The following is a 22,454-nucleotide window of genomic DNA, read 5'->3' as shown; positions in this document are numbered from 1 at the left end:
CGCGTCGACTCTCCGAATCGCGAAGCTGGTGCGCGCAGGAGTGCGAATTGTGCAGAAGGCCACCCTAAGGCTCAAAAGGTCTTATAGGGATCCCTTTTGGGTTTCCTCATGTTGGTTTCACCCTTCTAAATGCTAGAAGTCGATACCACACACTTGGAACCACAAAAGAGGACGGAAATAGGTCGAATTAAAACGAGGCGGGCACCACTTCTAAGGTTCTAAGATAGTCAAGGGAGGTCCCTAAGGCTAGATCCTAAACCCTAAGAGTAAGACTAAACCTCACTAAAAATGAGGTCAACAAAGCGCTGTCAAAATTTGATTCTAAAGCGTTGAAAGAGTTATGGCTATTCGGTATATTACTAGTGTGAAGCTAACACGAGTTAAAAAATGATCAAAATGAATACATTATAAAGTTCTTATAATTATAATATAATATTCTACTAATAATTACTCTGAAATTGAATTAATTAATTTCAATCATTGAAATCCATGTAAATGCTGCTTTTCATCTTTCATGAAATTCAATTTTCACAGTTGCTATACCAAACATTATAACTGCTTCTGATGATCAAGAAAGCAGAAACAAGTGGTAGAATACCATACCAAACACACCCTAAAACTAATTTATCCAGACAGCAAAACAAAAATATATTAGATCAAACACTGTCCAAGTATGGCCAACCTAAGCAAGAGAACATATGAAAATACATGAAGAACCACAAACAATATAATGTATGATGACAAGCCATGCTCTAGCCAAATGCCACAAGAAGCTTACCCTGATCCACGTGTAGCAATTCGAAGTAGGCGTAATGAGGGTGATAAAATTTGGAAGAAATCCTTGTCTGGGGAAACAATTCTAACCTACAATTGAGGGATCAGGTCGTGTAAAAGCTTAAGGAACTAAATGCAAGTTATAAGTGAAGACAAAAAGAAATAGGAAAAGGTGAACTAAAATGCCACATATAATTCTAATCTAGCTCCACCTTTTTTTGATAAATGAACTGTTTCCCTGAACAAGCCAGTTTCACATTTTAATAGTAAGCCAAAAAAAAAAACTTACGATTATGCCTACTTTAAACTGTCACATAAAGAGGATATAAGGGGGTTCAAAAAGCAAACTTGACAAAGCCTACAGTTATAGCAGTAAAAATGTAAAATTGATGAAGAAAAACTTAAAACTAGAGTTGTCATCTGGATGTTTCGTCGTCGTTATTGAACATCATTCCTTACATATGCATGGGTATGGATCAATATTCATTACACAGTCAGATAAAATTTCTGTTCCATTGTTTTTTTTTTTTTTGAAAACAGCTTGTTTACCCGATCATGCTATAAGTTGGCATATTTTTTCATAACCATTTATTGAAGCTTAACAATATAGACATCATCATGAATTATCTAAACGTTCATTGACAGGACAGAATTTTTGTTGGTTGATTATTGGCCAAACTGTCCCCTCCTGCTGGTACCGTATAGAAATGTAGAAATGTAAGTTGTATATAATTAAATTTCATACACGGTATTATGGTTTATTTTCATGAAAAACTGTGCATATTGGCACGCTTAAACATGAAGCTCTTGAAAATGCCAACTGGAGCATGAAATGATTATGAAGCTTATACTTTCACCTTGGTCTGGTAAAGAAAATTAGTAGCTGCATCTATAAAAGAAACTTTGTCTAGCCAGTTCATTGGACTACTACTATATTAGGTTATTATATTGGACCTTTATCAAGGTATGCAAATCATTAAATTCGAATAAAATTGTCATTTTATATTTCCTATAACAGCCAACGGGAAATGCAAGTACAAACCAAAAAAGAAAACCTTAAATCCGGCAGAAACACTATTTACAGCCAAAGTACCAATGACATCATCAGCTTCAACACCAGGAACCTGCAAAGAGCAATCCATAAATCTATTTCCATATTCTTTCTTCTCACTTATATACATAAGAAAAATTATTTACCTCGATTACTTTAATGGACATAGCTTTAATGGAAGCTTTCAAATATTGAAGGCCTTGAACAACAGTATCAGGTGTAGGTATGCGGTTTGCCTTGTAAGATGGATATAGCATGTGACGAAAAGTCAATCCTTTAAAAAATATGCTATAATCAGAATTATAAGATTGATGCAGAAAAAAATTATGAGTGAATGTCTGACAGCAGAAAATTTTTTTAGCAATACTTCTGGTAACATATGCACAATTTACAAAATGCCAAAAAGAGGTTGAAAGTAACAAGTAAGAAATAAGTGTAATATTCAGTGATAGTCATGACTATGGTATAAGATAACATGATGATGATGGCAATCGGGTAGAGAAATGTACTCAGCAAATATCAGGTAGTAATTCTAATTGAAAAGGCAATGTTTAAGCCTGCAACAAAAGGTGTGTCTGATGGATGAGTCTCACCAATTGGTGGACTAATAAGAAGAGATGGCTACATGCAACTTCACCCCTTTATAGCACAAGATTATTCCTACGCTCTACTAGATTTGTCAGAGAGTAAAATTTTACCTTTTGACCCATAATTTTCTTTGAATGGCATGGCAGTAGTCTGATCAAAGGAAAATCCTGAAAGGAAAAGTTTGACCACTAAATGTCACTAGCATTGAAATCAGTGGAAGTCAACCAACACCTTCAAAATAACAGTAATCTTGCCACTAGAAGAAATGGTTAATGCTATTATTGTGAACAAGAAAAGAAGATTTCTCCCAACAATATTATAATCCAGGCCATCCAGACAGAATGATTTCAACTTTTATACATCTTTGCAGCTTCGGAAACATGTCAAAAAGTTGCAAAACCCCTATGAAATCCACTGAGTAATCAAATTCTACCTTTAAGTTCCAACTCCTGACACAAAAAAGATAGAGATTCAAATAATAGAGAAAATTAATTTCTCTTAGTTTCCATGAGAAGAAAACACCCTGGCTATGTTTATATGAAGAAATTCTTAGGATCATACAAGTACCAACAGAAATATAAGCTATAAATTGATGAACTTTTAAGATGTTTTATATGAACTACAAATCATCTAGAACTGTAGATACAACAAAAAAGTAGAGATAGCCCAAGCAAATAGGATTCTTGAATTCAATTGCCAATATGACGCTGAAAGTCCTAGGGTGCATGATTTCTAATGTAGATCTAATATGTAATGTAAGTTTATATACACTAAACAATGCAACAAACATGAAATTTTCATAAAACTTAAGCTATTACTCTTAAACAACTCTTTATGGCTTTCAAAAAGAATAATAAAATTCATCTCTAACAAAAAAATGATGGCATTCTACTATAAATAATAATAACAATAATGATAATGAGATAGGAATCACAAAAGCCACATTCATACTGAAACTCACAAAAGAAGGGTTTGATTGAAGGAATTCTGGCAAACCTTAAAATTTAAACCAATAAGCAGAAATACAAGTAGAATATTAAAAAGAATGAGGGAAAAATGCATAAAATATAAAAAAAAAAAACTAGAAAAATAAGTGCCAATATGATCCAGAGCGTCCTAGGGTGCATGATTTATGATGTAGATCTAATATGCAATGTAAGTTTAGAGATGCTAAACAATGCAACATGTAAGTTTCATAAAACTTAAGCTATTACTCTTAAACAACAAATGCTTTCAAAAAGAATAATAATTAATATAATAATAATAATATAGGGATCGGAAAAGCCACATGCATATTGAACCTCACACAAAAGAATGGTTTGATTGTAGGAATTCTAGCAAACCTTAAAATTTGAACCAATAAGCAGAAATACAATTAGAATAGTAAAAAGAATGGGAAAGAATCGCACAAAATATCAAAAAAATACTAGACAAATAAGCCTATTCAGCTAAAGATAGATTTCATCTGGAAGACTTGGATAAAGCTATATATACCAAATAGTACCAATAAAATCCTCTAAGAAGCAACCATCAAAAGGAAGAGCCATGGGAACTGATAAGTAAAAAATTCTAAAAAATGATGTTTTTCAATGCAATATAAGTAATAACTAAAAAGCATAGAAATTTAACTTTATTCCCATGTAATTCTACTGTCTAACATTACTCCAGCAACATAAAAAAGAAACAAGAAAAAATTGATCTGGAAAGATACCTAAACTAAAAGGTCAAAATGCACTCAGACCCTACAAAATTAACTCAGTAGCACTTTATATTACTCTTTATAAATAAAAGAATAAAATCCATTTGTGATCAATGAATTTGGCATGCTACTCCAATCCAATTCTTCAGTCAACTACTAAAAATAATTATATAAGATGCAAATCATAAGCAAAACAACCTAAAAGGACTTTACATGTTAATTAAGGCATGATTGGAATGGAGCATTTCAACCCAAATCATAGGTGAGTTACGTGCATGTATTTAAAAAATAGAGGGGGGTGAAGCGCAGCAGGCATAAGCAATAAAGGTGCAATGTGTACTTTGCTCAAAAAAATTTTTTAAAAAAAAAAGAATAAAACATAAAGTTTGAATTAACTTAATGAGACTAATATAAAGCCACATTGATCACTGTCTCCATTGGCATTTTGTGCAAATCATTTTCAACTATGTTCAGCATGTCAGCATTGGTTTACTTCTTCACCTTCATAAACCTTTAATATCAATTCTATCTACCGTCTTTTTTATGCTTTTACCCTCCACTGAAAATGCCAAAATTATCTAAGTTTGTTTTCTGTTATCCTATGCGCAACTTTTTAATAAATAGGTTGAGATGATAACCAAAAAATTTATAATGAAGAAATAAGAAGAAATAACAGATTCGTTCAGGTGGTAATATAATATACATTTGGAGACAACAGGAATAAATCTCTCACCATCATGATCAAAGACCACCTGCACCACAAAAGTTTGACAGGTAATTAATTGCTAGGGGCCTCTAGGTATATTGATGAAAAAAAATGCAAATTGGTGAAAAAGAAATGCGCCACTTAATCTGAAAAGAAATTTCCATTTCATTGTTCAAGGATACAAACTCTAAACGCATTTATTATGAGGAAATATAAAAGAAGAAAACGCAGCATAAAAGAGAGAATGAAATTAATCAGGTATCAAAGAAGCAAATAATTTTATTCACATTCTAAGAAGCAGTAATAACAACAGTAAGGAATTAATAAACCAAGATTCAAGCATACCATATCCTCCCAAAATAAGTCAATTATATAAGAGATCAAGAAAAAGTCATTCCGTATTCAATTTTTCAACTCGACAACTATTTCAAGTAAAATTTCATGAGTAACCCTGTTCAGTACGCAAAACTGTTGATCATAATATTAGAAATCCTAGTGTTCACAAAAAAAAAAAAACTGCCACGTAATGCAAAAGATTAAACAGAAATGAGGAAAACAAAAAAAATTAATATCATTCAATTTTGATAAGCAATTATTCTTAGCATTGTTTATTTTGATAAAACATAAACAAAAAAGAAAAAGCCACATTAGAACCACCATAACATTTGGCCATTAATTGTAGGAGTGTCTTTCTAATATAAATAAGGCTAACAAATCTGTATTATTTAACTAATAAACTCATTGAGGAATACACCTCCACAATGGTATTTATACGTAGGATTTTTTCCCAACCCTTAATTAAGCAAAATAGTAATCCCATGTGATGTATTTATGAGAAAAAATTTAAAAAATGTCAAAATAATATATATATATATATATATATATATATATATTGTGTGATGTGTATGTAAATTTCCATTAATATTAATGAAAGATAGAGCTCTCTCCTTGCAAGTTTAAATATTTTCAAATGGGAGATTTCCTCTTATGTTGCCACTTATACAGGTGTAAACAAGTCGAACATGAGTGAGTAGAGGAACTATTCGTGTTAGACTTGTTTGTAGTAATCAATGTTCAAAATCGGCTCGTGTTTGAATTAGGCTTGCAATGAGTTTATTCGTGTCCAGCTCGATATTGCTAGAATTTATTTGAAATTATTCATGAGCGGCTCAAAACAGGATTGTTCATTTGTTTGCTTGATATTTGCTCGAATCGGCTCAAACTCAGTTCGTGAGTCAAGACCATGCAGGCCAAGCAACTATAGGCATGTAGTGCTCAAATGAGAATTTTCATACATTTAAACAGCTCTAAAGTTCTAAGTGCAATTTGACTGTTCGCTATTCTTCTTTCTTTTTTTTTTTGGGGGGCATTTACACACATACCAGCCAATTCATATATTTAAATATCCAACACCTAAACTTTACTTTACATTTATACAACCCAAATCTCTTATATGCATTTTTTTAAATACAATAAAAAAATGAGCTAAAATGAGCCAAACAAGAAAGAAAACACATTAGTTCATGTCGAGCTCAAAATAATGTTAATGTTCAGCAATCAAACACGAGTTACTTAACAAGCCGGACGTGAGCTACTTGCGAACGATGAGCATTTTTGACGTCCCTAATTACTAGCGATATATCAATAGATAATAGGGTTGATCATGAGACAAGATAAGATCAGCATTGGGCTATAATTTATGGGCAAACGTTTGTCCATCTGAAGCTCATATCAACTCAAGCTCAATCATCAGCTTGAAAAGCAGTCATACCCAACCCACAAAAGTATAAGACTGACCTACATGTTGCTCCAACACGCATACACAAATGTTTCATTAAAATAAATTACCATTTAAAAGTTTTATGCAGCGCAGAAAACAAAATTTCTTGAATTAAATATTAAATAAAAGTATTATTGCTTTAAATATCCAACGATCACAAAGCATTTGCTAATGAGAGTCCAGGAAAAAAAGCTTTAAATTAGCATTGAACTTGGAATCAGCACTTAAAAAAGTGATGTTCATGGCAACAAAAGAGGATTTTTTAAGTGATTTTCATGGCAATAAAAGAGGATCTTTTAAGTGATTTTGATAAGAATAAAAAAGGTTTTTTTTAAGCTCAAAAAGTTTGGGTCTCAGTTCAGCAAAAATGTTATGAACATGTTTGTAGCAAACCAAAACAGTAGCAAAAATTCACTACAAGAGTAAGACCCTTCAAATTGTTCTTGATTGCTAAAAAAGGTTCTTGCGGTAACTTTATTTTTTTCTTCCCTCTGGCAGCGTTAATTAGTATCATAAGGGTTTTAATGTTCTTTAGTCCTGCAAAAGCTTCAATATGAGTTTTCTAGCATTATTTTCATTGTCATCAATCCTCAATTTTCCAACTTCTATCTCCATTGCTCCAATTATGCTAAGAGAATTAGTTTTAATATTAGTTTTTAAAAAAGAAAATAAAAAGAAGTACGAAAAAGATCATAAAAGACATTTTATGTATTTGGGAAATTAATCTATCAGCATCAAATCTCACACGAATTTCATTATATTTAAAAGGCTTCAATGACTGAAGATGGCTTCTTGAAAATAGAAAGGAAAAAAAGTCACAAAAATAAAAAATTTGTCCCCAAAATTAAGAATGTTGAATCTATGAAGTAGGGAAGGGTCTCCATTAAATCAATGGTAAGACTTAGACTCCATACACCTTGAGCAAGCACGACATAGATTTGGCAAAAATAAAGCCAACCTGAGAAACAAGTTGGTCAGAAAAATCCTTTTCATAAAAGAACCCACAAAATAGATGTGTATTAAGATACATAATCAACAATAACACAGTATAAAAGAAAGTAACGTCCTAAAATCATGATCCAAGTTTTCTAAGATATGTATTAAAAAAAAAACATAAATAATGAAGGCAACAACTTTACAACAATCAGTCAACATACCGCAACATGAGATGGAACAAATTCCAGCACATCCAGCAGCTGCAACAAAGCATGAACAGCACAACCAATTAAAAATCTGGAGAGGAATGACAGCTAATAATAAGGATGATTTCCATGCTGAAAAACTGAGCAGGAGAGAAAATAATAACTTCCCAAACTAAATACATATATATATATATGCTGGATTTGTTTCATCAACAAGACAGTTTAGAACTTTTAGCATGTTGTAACTTCAACATCAGCTTTTTGTTAAAATAAATTGTGCCTAAGGATTCATGGTTACCTACGCATGTCCATAAATCTTTGTTTGATTATTAGTTTTGACAACAAAATGCTCCAAGAAAAATAAATAGCTTATGATCAGATATTCATACAAGCTGCTCTTACCATCGACAAGGCAGTGAAAATGGTTAAAACCCAATCTCCATTGCCATCTGCATGCTCTAAATGTCCATGATGCAGTCTAGCTTCACTCACAGAAAAAGAAAAATATTTTAGAATCTTTTAAAGGTGCTAGTTACAAAAATCAGAGATAACACACATCAAACCTGAGATTTAAGAAAGATGGAAATAGAGAATAGAGCTACTTAGAATCCCAAAGGTAATTAACATGGATAAATCATGAAGTGTCAACAACCTATGTTGCACATAAGAAGCATTTAAAATAAGAAAAAGATAACAAAAGATTCACACATCATCATCATCATCAGCCTCATCCCAATTATTTGAGATTGGTTTTATGAAAGCTCGTTATGCAGTCATCTCTTATGGAATGTTTGGGCTTATCAACTTGCACTGTTGTTGGTATGTCTCGAAAAAAAAACAAATAAACTAGCTTACGAGTTAAAATATCAGACATGCTCGCCACTTTAAGTTTATTAAGTCAAAAAGCCTCTAAATATAGCAACCAGTATATCCTTTACCACAGTTTGGCCCACTTTCAACAATTTTATTGATCTTGATAGCATGGAATCAATTACTTTGTAGTACAGCCAAGCAGCCATGACTCCAATGTGCATTGATTAGAGTCTCTTCAATTATGAATATTGAATAAAAGCGCATAACAGTGCTTCTTTAGCAAACTCCGCGTAATTTTGACTCAATTCAACAAAAATTTACATACAAAAGGGACTACCAAAATAGCAGTCAAGAGAATAACATGGGGCATAAATTAAAGCCAAAAACATCAACAATGAGACAACTTCGAGAAGTTAAAAAAATTACCCAAAAGTTTGTAATATGATCTATATAATATCGAAGTTCCATCAATGAACATCACACGATTGTTTAAGAAATCAGATTGCAAGTTATGCTTCCCCTGCTTTGCAGAATTAGCGGGTATGCATTTCAATGACATTCTTGCATCATCAGAAAGTGCCTCTGAGCAGCTTAGTGCAGAGGTTGCCTTTACAAGCCTTGATGAACCAGAGTCCAAAACAATAGACCTCTTGCAAAAATCCTGATGGGATATGAAATATAATTAGTAGACTTGTACAGTAACATGAAGTTGATTGTTGCAGGACACAGTAAAGAACATGATTTATCCATTACACGAAGCCTACTTGGAATAGACATGATACTATAAGGTTTATTCAGAGAAAAATAAAATAATAATGCAGGAATAATTCTAAATAGCGATTAAATCTAAGAATTGTTATGCCGACTATATGGTGCATAAAAAAAGCATTAAGGGGTTGCTTCGTTGCAAGGATTATGAGTGTAAAGCTAAAGAAATGCAGTGATTTTAATTTGTAAACCAAATACAATGGTTTTTTTAAGGGAATTGAAATGTGTTGTAATGCCAATTTTTGAAGAATTAAGAATTCATCCAAATTGAGCAAATTTAAAATGAAAAGTCAATTCACACTACCCGGCCTACACATCACCATTCTCCACCGCCGCCCATCATCATGCCATCAACCACTACTGCCATTGTCGTCGCATGTCGCCAGCCATCACCACTTATCACCAATGACGCTCAAACTCCCCCATCAATCGGAAAAAATATTACCTCAGGAGTACTGATGCACCTCAAGAGTACTGATGCATCAGTACTCCTGAAGTAATATTTTTTCCATCAATCGCTAAGATGTCATTCCTCATATTTCAAAACATTTTAAATTTTTCATAAGAAACACAAAAAAGAATTTCAAAGCATTTAATTTACATCCAACCAAATAACTCATGCATTTTTAAAATGCATGCAATTCAATAACTCTACATTTTCTAAATGCATGCATTATAAAATATGCAACCAAAAAACCTATAAAAGAAAAGCACAAAAGAATGAACATCTACAAGATTTGCATATGTGGATCTATTGAAAAACATTTTTGTACAATTTTATGATGCTCGTTGTGAAGCATGCTCAATGAAGAACTAACATCAAGGATCATCTCCACCAAAAGAATAAAACATTTTTTCAATAAAGAGGCCTTCAATACTGATTGTTCAAGTAGATGCTTCATTTTAGCACTCAAACTAAATGAAAACAAAATCAACATTTTTTAAGCATAATTCTCTCAACAAGCATCCAAATGAGCAATAGAGAGAATGTAAAAGCCATTTAAGAAACTGAATGCCCAAGAACACCTGATTACTTATCTTCAAGATTCCCTACCGGAATTTACGTGCCATGAATTCATTAAAAAAAAGGCCCGAATAAAATAAAATAAATTACACGAATTACCAATGCCAACAGCACTAGAAAGCATACCCTGAGCCTTAACTTTCTTCCGGCCCCCCAACTTCCCACGAAACAGTCTCCCAGTCCATAAACACTTCTCCGAAATGGCTGCATACTATTATGCAACAACCAATGGCAAGACATGGCCATCGCTTCATACGGAACTCCTATAGCAATGGGCACGGCGTGCAAGCAGCATCCGTCTGTGTGTAAAGAATCCAATCATCGTCTCGGACACCAAAATGTGAATCCGAATAGGTATAAAACCTAAATTCAAAAAAGTTTCCTTTAACAGGTGGTGTTTGATCCCCATTTCAATCTCTTGAAAAATCAAAGCAGGAGCAGAAAATAGAAGAGAAGTCCGGAATACCGGTATACAATCCGAAGAAGAAGCCGAGCAAGATGCACTGCTTGACCGAGAAGAAAGTCCACGAGCTTCGATAGTGGAAGATCAGTCCATTTGGAGGAGAAGAAAAACTAGGGTATCGTCAGGAGCATGGAAGAATTCGTTGGCAGGATGCTTGAAGAGGATTTAAATTAGGTTTAATTTAAATTGAGACAAACATAATAAATAATGAGTTAGATACATTCAAAGTAAATTTAGTTTCTGCTTCTCTTTTTTTATAAAATTCGTTGAATTTAAAAGATTTAATTTAGAAAAAAATATTTTTAAACAGATTTATATAAAAAATATTAGACAAACTTAATTAAATTTAATTTTAATTGAGTCAAATATTATTTTAAATTTAATAAATTTGAATTGATTGAATTTAAAAGACATCACAATCTTTTTTTTTTTTTTTTTTTTTTTTTTTTTTTTTTTTTTTTTTTTTTTTTTTGAGTAAACTACATTTTCTCTATGACGTTGGATGTTGGCATTTAAAAGAGAAGCATAATAATAAGTTAAGTGTCTCCTTCGTCCGACAAAATTAGAGAAAATCGTCTGAGATGGTTTGGTCGCATTAAACATTGACAATCTGATGATCCGATTATGAGAGTAGACAGGTTTGGATTCGACTTGTGTTAAGAAGGGCAAAGATAGATCTAGGAAGACTTGGGCTTATTGTATAAAAAATAATCTTAATTTACTAGAACTAAATGAAAATGATACTAAATAGAATGCAATGGAGATAAAGGATTCATGTACTCGACTCCACGTAGTGGGATTAAGGCTTTGTTGTTGTTGTTGTTGAGTAAACTACATTTTGATAATTTTTTCATTGAAAAAATCTGTATTTTTTACGACGCCCAACTAAATACCCTAAAACTTTCCAATACTTAGTGCACATTTGATGATGCGTACTGATGAAAATAAATAAATGAATTTATATGTTCACAAATTGAGCCACTATTTCCGGCCCCTTTTTTTCTAAATGATTACATATGTTTAAACAATTTTGAATATAGCATCAATTTATTAAAGCAGCTGAAATCACACTAAAAAAGCAAATGTAATTTCTTTTAACAGCAATCATCCATTATATATACGAAGCTAATATGAATCTTAAAAAGTAAATAAGCTGAAATCAACTAACAAAAACTTCATATTTACAGATCAATGGAAAACAAAAGCAAAAAGGCCAGATAGTAATCATACTAAATAATAGTAATGATAAATATAATGAAAAGTTTCAGAGTAATAACATATTGTTGCTGCTACTACAAAACAAAATACTCAACTTCTAGTTTCTTTACAAAACTGTAGCAACTTCAGAAGAGGCATCCACAACCTAGAGAAAAGACTAGGTTTGGACTGACAAAAAACAAGGTTTAGCATGCAAAATTTGCTCCAAAAAAAAAAATTACAAGAAAAAAAGAAAAGAAAAAATCAGCTGCTGACTGCCGAAAGGAAGCTCCCGCCGCTTTTGGTTGGAACCACAACCTCCCAGCCTGGTCCTTTCAAAGGAATAGAGCTGGCGGCAGGAACACTCTCTGCAGTGCCATCTGAACTTTTTGGCTGAACCACCATATCTCTCCGGTCTACAAGTCTGAGCAAATCTTCATCGCTGATGTCCGTCTGATACAGTTTATCTTCAGGATCCTCTTCATTTCGAAGCAAAGCTAGCAGCTCAGCTTCCTGATACATTATAACAATAGATTCGCCTAGTAAAACTCTCATTTTTATCGAATAAGATGCTACTCAATCATATTGTTTAGCAGTTTATCCAACTGACGTCTAGGATAAAACTAGAGTAAGATGAGTTTCAAATCTGGAAAAGAAAATTGCCAGTTTGTTCAAAGGTAGGTAGGTGTTTAGGGAGCAAATATTACATTCCCGAGTCCAATGATGGGTGCCACATGTCAAGTGGGCCCACTGCAATACACATTGGTGTTAAAATTTATGGAAACCACTTGACAGTGGAGCCCCACCATTGGACTGACCTAATATTTTTTTACTCTTTAGGGCAAATTGAAGAAACAAAATTGGGGTATTTACATATATGACGCCCAATTCTTATGTATTCACATATCTAACTTTACCTATTATATTTCTACCACACAAATATTTCATATCTCACACATCAATAAATTTATTATTTTAACTTTTAAAATATGAAATATACATTTTCATCCATGTAAGGGAGCATATATGAAATATGTAAAAATATATATGAATTAAGTGGCATATATGGAGATTTTCCAATAAAATTACATCTAGTGCATTGGCCCTGGTCCGATCCTGATGGAAATCTCCTTTGCCAATTACGACGTGCTCCAGCTTCAACTTTCCAAAAGCTTTTTTTATTATTTTTCCCTGCAAAAAGAAAAATTATAGGCTCATCTGCTAAGTCAAAAATTAATCAATACAAGGAAATTTTCTCTGCCAACCTCTACAGAATGTGAAGTAGCGAGCCGATAAACATGGACAGGCTTAGTCTGCCCAATCCGGTGGCATCTGTCCATTGCCTGCAAATCCATCTGAGGATTCTGCATGGCAAACAAAACAAGAATTGGAGAAATTTCTGCATGTAAATGAAAAATATTGGAAAGAAGGAATAGATATTTACCCAATCACTGTCATATATAATACACGTATCAGCAGCGGTGAGATTAATACCCAAACCACCTGCTCTAGTGCTGAGAAGGAATATACTAACATTGCTCTCTACGTTGTTAAATTCCGCTATCTGTTTTGGAAAGAGAACAAATAAATATAAGAGGCAGAAATACAATCCAACTTGAATTACAAGGGTTTATAACCGCAAAGAGTGAGGAAAAAACATGTCTTGTAATAAAAAAGAAAAAAATAAAGGCTCTTAGCATGCCAAGATGTAGCTGGTGTAGTAGTTAAAACATTCAAGACATGCCATTCCAAATGTATGTCTAGCCATATGAACTCTCCCAAACCCTATCAGCTAAATATTTTCATGTGAACATCTCTATTCATTACCTCGGCTTCTTCTATTTCAAATTTAAGTTTGACTATTTGTTGTGAAATCATTATCTATATGAGACATTACTAAATTGATCTCCTTAAGGAGCTCTCATTTATTCTGAGGTTGAACTGTAGTAATGGGTTTTATATGTGTGGCTTCATTCCTCGTGGGTGCAATGGCGCACTAGCATTAAGATATATGTAACGTGTACATCCCTGCAGAGTGCATCAATGATTTGGAATGAATAACAATGCACTATGAACCCACATACCAAGGATAGAGTTGAAGCGTTGACCAAGCAGCCTGATCAATGATCACTTCGATCAACATGAAACGATTTTAAATGATACCATAGCATGAGTACCATGCTGCCAATTAAACAAGAGCCATCGATAAACTTGGAGTCAATATGATCAAACTTAGGGACTCAACAATTTTGCTTGATTAAAAATTTTGGTATAAAAGAAATGACCATTATTGGGGATAAGTTTATAGATTTCTCCTTTGCTAATTTTAAGAGTTGCCCAAAGAAGATCCATTAAATTTTGACATAAGCCTTGTGAACATCTTATGTGGTTTAGAAAGACAATCCTTGGATGGCACTTCAAAAATGTGTTCCTGAGGACGCGAAATATTTGTCATTTTGCTCCTCTTGAGAGGCATTTCGGTCATGTAGTTTACCCAATACTCTACTAGAAATCTCGGCATAAACTTTAAACCAATTTGAAACCTTAGGGAGATTAGCATATTATCAACGTACAAACAAGCGCATGGTTGCTCAAGCATGAATATCAAAAAAAAAAAAAAAAAACCCTTAAACAGCATGGATTGTCTACTAATATATATAAAATACATGATTAGCAAAAAGGAAGATATCTTCATATACAAATGACTTACTTTTACTCTTAAGTTTCTTTTCACTAGTGGCCCTTTCAATTAATTGGATGATTCTATTGATTTGTTATTGATAATATTAGAAATACAAAATTTGAATTCTACCATCCTGCATCTATTCCTGACACTGGGTCCAGGTTATAACACCTTCTCTTTTCCTTTACTCTAGAATCTTCTTCTATTATAAATCAAACATCAAAAGATCACTATAAACTTTGGTTCCACCGCCCCTCTATGCATATACACAAATAATCATTAAAAAAAAAACATGAGCCTAATGTTGCCTCTGCATATACATGAATAATCATCGCAAAAGAAGCATGAGGGATAAGTTAAACCGCCGACAATTTAAAAGCATGGTACAGATGCACGTTTTTTCGCAAGTAGTAAACAAGCTTTCACATAAATGGATATAGAGTACTGAAACAATAACCTGTCTCTGTCTTTCATCCAGCTTAACATTACCATCAATCCTACAAAGCTCCATGCCTTTTTCACTCAAATAATATTCAAGTAGATCCACAACTCTAGTAAACTGGGAAAAAATTAGAACCTGAAAAAAAAATGGCAGCAAGTTACAGAGATATGAAAAATTAAACAATATTATCACTTAGAATTAACCAGATAACTATAATACTTTATGTTTTCGGGGAAGTAGCAAAGCCAACAATCTTTCCAGCAGCTGAAATTTACCGCATTGCTCCACCAAAGTCTCAATAGGAGGATACTGAACTGTCGAGAAACAAAATATTACAGCAAGTTTGATTTTAACAGGTTTTGAAAATAAATTTAAAAAAAAAAAAAAACTGGAACATGTAAAAGCACCAACATGACTCATCGTATCCAGACTCCAAGATATCAGGATGATTGCAATTCTTCCTAAGCTGCATTAGCAAGTTGTTCAACTTCCCCTTCATTCCAGGCCTAATAACTCCTGTTTAGATGCCCTAAAATCAGCACAAAACAAACAAAAAAACTAGCTTGCCCAGCCCAAAATGCAAACATGACAGTTTCCCAAATGAATCTCCCCCTATTACATTGTATTAAAATTAGAAACTTCTTACCTGTAGATACAGTTTCTATTAAATAGTTTTCAAGTGTTCGATTCAGTAAGTGGTTCTGAATATTCTTTTGATGCTCAGTCATATTAGCATAGAGGATTATCTCTTTTTTTCGTGGAAGCATCTGTTCAACATCTGCCTTCATTCGTCGAAGAAGAAATGGGCGTAAAATTGAGTGCAGCTTCGATACAACCTGAAGACAAGCATAGAACCTCATACATTGTCACGTGCAAAAGGAATTGAACCATAAGTAGGACATCTGAGCATATACCTGAACCCTCCTCTTCTCTACGTTCTCTTCCTGTTCTCCCTCGTTATTGTATTTACCAGAGAAATCAAACCTAAAAGAAAAAGTGATTATAAAAACAATGAAAATAGCCCTAAGAACGCAGGCACTGCAAGAACGCTTCTAGCATGAAAATAGTAATCTGAGTACAAAATGCAAACATTGAACAAACTTTCATAAATCATAACCTTAGAATATATAAGAAATGAATGGGACATAAAAATAGATATTCTAAATTATATCGGAATTCTAAGTCATAAACTTCACAAAATGCAAATTATGGGACTGGACTATCAAATGAAGTCAAATGGTCTTAAGACTTGAGTTCAGTTTAATAAAAAAAAGACCTAATTCAACTATAGAAAATCATTCATTTTGCACTTTAATAATTATGAAAGTTGTAAATGGATATAAGAGGGTAACTTCTGCTGAAAAAAAAAAATACATGACAAAAATCCACATCCTGAAGTGAGTGTTTGCCTTAATTATACTATCTAATAAATACATTATCTTCAACCATTGTCATGGAAATGATTTTCACTTATCTATTGCAATAACAAGTTCTTTTAGCCCAAATTATTAAAGGATCTACGAAATTGAGTGGTTGAAAGCCAATCTTTCGGTCACTTTTTTTCAAAATAAGGAGAATGACTTAATCAAATTCATGTTTCTATAAAAGCCAATGCCTATTTAGATAGGCAACAATATAAAATGATAGGCTAAGCGTGATGGTAACCTTTTGAAAATAATTCAAAATATTCACATATGTTGCAGATATTTCAGAATAGCTCCTAAATAACTACTACGGGATTGTAACTTTGTCCAAGTGGATGGCCACGGATAAAAATTTTAGATATTATTATGCTAAATATGATGCGGGGGCTATAGAGTTGAACCCGGTTAAATAGGTTCAAGGTGGAGGGGTTGAACCCCCACCCCACCCCCAAACCGTTTGGTGGGAGATATTTGCCCCTTTCTTTTTTGTTTTCCGGCCTAGTATCTATTATAGATATATGTTTTCGTGATCTTAGGGTTTAGTTTTTGGTGCGATTTCTGTGTGGACAGCTGTCGGCTTCCCCACTTCCCTCGTAGAGAAGTATCCAACGGAAGAAGATGCTCTGATTATAACTAGTCCGAGGTGGTGAACATCTTCAAAGGTTTGAGAGGTGCTATGGTTGTAACTTAATCCGACAGGAGCACTTATCTTCGACCATCTCCCCGGCATCCCCACCTTCTTGCTTCCAGCATCCAACCGTCCCAAACCTCCACCTACAGCCGCCCTAGTCTTCTGCCCTCCCACACTGCCGCCCAACCTTCCCTTGTTGGCATAACCCCTCTACCACCCATTCTTCCTACCGCTTGTTGATTCGCCTGCACCCCACAAGTCTCTCATATCTAATGTCAACCATTCGTAGACACAATATTCTTCCCTATTATTGTAACACCACTTCCAACCCTCTGATCTACTATTCCAGCCTAGTATTCTCCCCCTCCTCCTCCAACCGCATCTCCCACAACACCTACTCCCCACCTGCAGTCCAGTCTTCCTTGTCCCCCCTCCCCCACTGTTGGCACCAAACAGTCCAGCCGCATACTCCTTCCCTTACCCTTTTTACGCCCCCTGCTATTCACGTCTTTCCATCATGGGATCTTGTGTCATGTTGTATTTTCTTTCGTATTTTAAGTTCTTGATTGTAACCCCATTGCTGTGAGCATTAAAATTCTATTTTTCTTTCAAGTTTTGAGTTAACTCCAGTATCAAAATATTTCAAGTAGTCTTGTAGATATTATCTACAAATTGGAATCCTAAGCTCTCTCAAAGAACAAAAATAGATCATACTCGGTCCCTTAGTACCTAACCTTTCTACATAGTTAGTAGCACAGCAAAAAAGTCTTTGTTGATTGTGTTGCCCTTCCATCCATTACTTAGGTTACTCAGAAAGATCATTGGCACGTTCTAGTTCAATGCAATTTGAGGCATGTCTTTTACAAAATCAAATTCAAGATGACATCAAATCATTGATGTCCCATAGCACATTCATTATATCACTGTATCAAAATCAAGGTTACAAAAAATAATATCACTGTATCAATATCAAGGTTACAAAAAATATTTAACCGCAGTAAAAATTCCTTAAATGTGTGCTTTAACCACAAGTTTTTTACAGAATCCTTGAACTTGTAATGGGCCTTGAAGCACTACTTTTGTAGCTCTCTAGCCTAGATTACATGTGAATTATTGATCAAACATGATCCGCTGAGTACCCATCCCAAAGGAAATTCAAGTTCAAACACAAAAATTGAGCCTTCCACTTGAACCAACCTGTTTTAACGAACCATTACCAAATATTCTATGAAGTTTTACATTTTTATTCTCCAACACTTCAACATGGCATAAGTGTAAAAAAGTTGAAGAACTAGTTTTCATTTCATAAAAGCTAAAAAAATTATTTATTTATATTTTTAACGCCATATTGTAGAAAGGGTTTTAATATACATGAAAATCTCTTTGAACCAGTCATATGACTTTCGTCAAAAAAAAAGGAGCATGCTAGTATTTCATTATTTCAAGTAATGAAACATTATCACTACCTTTCACCAAATATCATGTAACAATTCATGAAATAATTCCTAAATGATGGCATAACATAATGGCATAAAAGGATGCCATAATGATACACATCATTCGAGATGAAGGTTAAATTGTTCCAAGACAAGAAGTGACAATTATTGTAGCACTAGTTAATTGCTTTATTCATCTCGTAACTTCTCATTTTAGCAATGTGCATTACATAGCATGGACTTGGAAAAGCTCATTAAAAGGTAGTATCCAAATTTCTTAAAATCCAAACCAACTAAAATTTTGTGATAATATATATCTTTATGTAGATGTGGATGTTTTGAATTTCATTTCTTTCTTAGAAGGTGGATAATTTGAATTTTATTGGAACCTAATCTATATATTTTCAGCAATACATTATCAAACACTGAAATTCAACAATTAGATCAATGCATATTTTTGTTTTATTCTAGACAATTTAGAGAAAGTGTAAATAAAGAAACAAGTTGAAAACGAGTGCAACCTAAGATTACCTAAAAGGGAAGGAAACTAATTTTAAGAACTTACGGCAAACTAATTAAAACATGAATTCTATGCAATCAACAAAACATACCAAGATTCAAATTCTTCATGGGACGAAAAAATATCCGGCAAAATAAAGTTTAAAAGTGACCAAAGCTCGGCCAAATTGTTCTGGAGTGGTGTTCCAGTTAAAAGAAGCTTGTTTTCAATTGGCAAGCGTCGTATTTCCCTTAATAATTTGCAATTCATATTCTTTAAGCGATGGCCCTATACCCAAAAAAAAAAAAAAATTGATCACCAAGAAACAATATAAGCAAGTGAGACAATGGGAAAAAGGGCACACAGATGGTGGCAGAAAACAATATTTGGCTTTGGTGCTACCTCGTCTACCACAACATATTTCCACGTATAGTGGGATAAATACTTCGCATCATTCATTACAACCTCATAGGAAGTAATCAAGACAGGGAATTTAGGGCCTATTTCCTTTGGCATAAATTTTCTCCTTATTTCAGCACGATCAGCCTTCGAGCCATGGTATATGATAGCTTTCATGGAAGGAACAAACCTAGAAAAATATTCAAAATAAGAGGAAAACTCTAATGATTGGCATAATTGATGTGGAAAAACAAAAGTGACTTTACCTAGACACTTCATTTACCCAATTTGATAGGGTTGAGAGAGGAGCTATGACCATATATGGACCGTCAAGACCATTTCCCTTGAGATGTGCAAGAAATCCAATTGTTTGAATTGTCTTACCAAGACCCATCTGATCTGCAAGGATCCCATTAAGACCATTTTGCCACAACGAAATCAACCACTTCACACCTTTAAGCTGATAAATTTTCAACTTTCCACCAGTCATTAATGGAATAAGTTGCCTCTGTTCTTTCTCGACCCTTTCTTCCTCAGTAAGGTTGGCATCCTCAGGTGCAATAGATTCATTTGATCTTGTTAACATGGCTGCAACGGCTGTTCTGGCTTTCCTCTAAAAAACATCAAAATTAAGTCATGACTTTGCAAGAAACAAACAAAAGCAGAAGCAATGATTTAAAAATTTGTCAAGGATGAATGTGCATTAGCAGGGCCATAGAAGTTTTGAACTGATTGCAAATCAAGTTACATGTAAGAGCAAGCACCCAGACTCTCGAAAATCAACATAAAATCACAGATACAAGCAATGCCATCCAGTCTATTTATCTCTCGTTTCAGAGCAACAATAAAGTTTTATGCACATTAGTAGTCAAATATAAACTTTAAATTTAGGCAATGGTTGGTGATTTGATGTATTATATATTGCCGAGATAATGCTAATGGACTCACTGTATTATATTGGCTGGCCGCTTTCCTCTTCCGACCACGGCCAGCCTTCTTTTCTTTACAGGCATCCACTTCTGTAAGATTTTCTAAACCTTTCTGCCACAAAAATTTTAAGCTTATGAGCAAAAGAAAAACAAGGATTATTTACAGAATTTCAGTATATAGTACGAAAGCAGTACAAATGTTATATCCTCCATCTTTTCCAGAAGAAACTCTGAATACAACTGAGTCTGTGTGAGAAGCTCATCAAGCTTGCTGAACTTTACTTCCAAGCTCGGCATCGCTTGTTTTTCCTCGTTAGTCTCCTCTTCCAACCTCATCCGTTCAGCTAGCAACTTTTTCTCCTCTTCCTCCATGATCTTTGAGATGAGAAGCGTATCCCCATTTTTTGCTTCAAGTTCAAGCGGCAACATCGTATCATCTTCACTAACCTTGCCGTTCTCTTCATGGATATTGCACTAATTTCACAATAAACTCAACGTCGTCAGAAGAGGAAAACAGAAATTTCAAGATAAAAATAGGAAATAATAAACTCATATGACAAAACCCCAAAAACATGTAAAATAGGGGCTATAATCCAGCCAGCTAGCCAGCATCAATATGCAAACCAAATACATCGCCAGCAGTAAAATGTCAAGTACAAATGGAATAAAATCAAATATATAGAAGCGAAATCGGCATCACCAAACTCTATCGCAGAGCTTTTTCCTCTCATATAAAATCATCATTAGATGAAAGGTAAGAAAATTAACCTCGTCTTCTAAAACGGATATCGGAGAACCGGCCACTACATCATCCTTGATCCCGTTATCTTCCCTAACCTCCATTTCCCGGAACTGCAAATATCAGCAAAAAAAAAAGCTAACGTAAATGAGAAAGCAGGCCATAGCAAAAACAGAAGAGGAAGATCAAGTAATCGACATAGGGCAAAGGGTTTTCCCTATTCAAATTGATCCCATATGAAACAAGCGGAAAATAGAAATCTATAAAGCAAACAAGCAACGAAGAAATCGCTTACATTTCCTGTTGTGTCTCTTCAGGATTTTTGGAGAAGAAGAATCAACTGCCGACGGCGCGATGGAAGGGGCCGATGGAAGATATGGAGGCGGCGGCGTTCGGAGCAAGTAGACAAGTAGGGCTTAGTGAGTTTCGGCGGGAAAATAATGATGGCCGGTTCACTTAAAAGGGTCCTTATCTTACTTTATTTACGTGGCTCCAATAAAAAATTTTAATGGGTGAAAAGGGTATTAATGTAAATTTCTAACTGGATTTGAATTTTTTTTTTTTTCCTCGAGTGCTGTGTAGTCCCCAGTCGGACCGCACGGCGGCGTACCAACCATTTTCCTGCAGTTGAAAAATGTATATATTATTTTAACTTCAATCAAAAATATAATAAAAATAATAAATGGAAATGATTTTTTTCTAAGCTATTATTTGTTATTGAATTGAACTCTAAAAAAAATAACAAAGCTGAGATATATGTTTTCTTCAGCTGGGTATTGTTAAGAGGCTAAATTTTTAAATTAGATGTAATTAGCATTAGGTGCAGCACCCTAATGGAAATTAGCAATGGGAGCAAAATCTCGAGTGAGATTTACATGAAATCACACTTTGGATTCATTTGAAATGCATCTTATTTGTAATTTAAGGTTTGTTTGAGGCAGCTGCAATTGTCTTCAGTACGTATGGCTTTATATTATACTTGTAATAACAGTAATAAAACATTAATATACCAACATACATACATATATGTGTGTGTGTGTATATATATACATATACTCGCACATATATCGATCATAAAAATAAAAATGCTCTGGATGTTGATATTTTCGGACGACAAAAATGGCTTCACCCGAAAATAAAGAGGCAATTGACACAGACCTCAAGGCTTGACACGGATCTAGAGACAATTTTTTTAGAACGAAATATTCAAATCTTGATAAAAAATCATCCAGAGCTCCGATTTCAAGAAACTTATACTTAAATTGGC

The 22,454-nt window shown here is 33.9% G+C and overlaps 2 protein-coding genes across 9 annotated transcripts in view; both read right to left on the bottom strand.

Annotated features, from left to right (window-relative positions):
* LOC110026459 (DNA polymerase I) overlaps positions 1-10,965 on the bottom strand; it is a 21,780-nt gene extending 10,815 nt beyond the window's left edge. For 5 of the 8 annotated variants that reach the window (XR_002294209.1, XM_020727404.1, XM_020727419.1 and 2 more), the window contains exons 1-10: positions 10,812-10,965; positions 10,445-10,708; positions 8,980-9,214; positions 8,143-8,222; positions 7,756-7,794; positions 4,846-4,864; positions 2,524-2,580; positions 1,972-2,099; positions 1,830-1,898; positions 779-864 (exon numbers count right to left, since the gene is read on the bottom strand). Coding sequence is in view for 7 of the 8 variants with exons in the window: in XM_020727404.1 (XP_020583063.1) it covers positions 779-864; positions 1,830-1,898; positions 1,972-2,099; positions 2,524-2,580; positions 4,846-4,864; positions 7,756-7,794; positions 8,143-8,222; positions 8,980-9,214; positions 10,445-10,591 (860 nt within the window). In the remaining variant the exon portion in view is untranslated. The remainder of the gene's footprint in view (positions 1-778; positions 865-1,829; positions 1,899-1,971; positions 2,100-2,523; positions 2,581-4,845; positions 4,865-7,755; positions 7,795-8,142; positions 8,223-8,979; positions 9,215-10,444; positions 10,709-10,811) is intronic. The other 3 variants (XM_020727412.1, XM_020727428.1, XM_020727436.1) reach the window with 3 other exon arrangements.
* Positions 10,966-12,031: 1,066 nt separating this feature from the next.
* LOC110017894 (ATP-dependent DNA helicase DDM1) lies at positions 12,032-21,642 on the bottom strand. Its single transcript, XM_020715049.1, has 16 exons — positions 21,483-21,642; positions 21,217-21,300; positions 20,644-20,922; positions 20,468-20,560; positions 19,786-20,132; positions 19,523-19,709; positions 19,233-19,408; positions 16,045-16,114; positions 15,777-15,966; positions 15,542-15,646; positions 15,350-15,444; positions 15,146-15,265; positions 13,450-13,569; positions 13,271-13,369; positions 13,095-13,196; positions 12,032-12,518 (listed from the first exon to the last, which is right to left on the bottom strand). Exons 2-16 carry the CDS (start codon positions 21,289-21,291, stop codon positions 12,270-12,272), a joined length of 2,307 nt encoding a protein of 768 aa, XP_020570708.1. The 5' UTR covers positions 21,292-21,300; positions 21,483-21,642; the 3' UTR covers positions 12,032-12,269.
* Between the last annotated feature and the right edge of the window lie 812 nt (positions 21,643-22,454).

Source organism: Phalaenopsis equestris, unplaced genomic scaffold (genome assembly GCF_001263595.1).
Source record: "Phalaenopsis equestris unplaced genomic scaffold, ASM126359v1 Scaffold000002, whole genome shotgun sequence".
Classification (NCBI taxonomy): domain Eukaryota; kingdom Viridiplantae; phylum Streptophyta; class Magnoliopsida; order Asparagales; family Orchidaceae; genus Phalaenopsis; species Phalaenopsis equestris.
The sequence above is the reverse complement of the archived record's forward strand: the minus strand, read 5'-3'. Positions and strand labels throughout refer to the sequence as shown.

What these genes read in the sequence shown, in the direction of transcription:
- LOC110017894 (XM_020715049.1), bottom strand. Translation starts at nt 21,291, where the DNA reads ATGGAGGTTAGGGAAGATAACGGGATCAAGGATGATGTAGTGGCCGGT. An exon ending in TGGGTAAATGAAGTGTCTAG is followed by an intron (nt 19,710 to 19,785) that starts GTAAAGTCACTT and finishes ATATTTTTCTAG; the next exon opens with GTTTGTTCCTTCCATGAAAG. An exon ending in CCAGGGCCAATGCACTAGAT is followed by an intron (nt 12,519 to 13,094) that starts GTAATTTTATTG and finishes ATAATGTATCAG; the next exon opens with GAAGCTGAGCTGCTAGCTTT.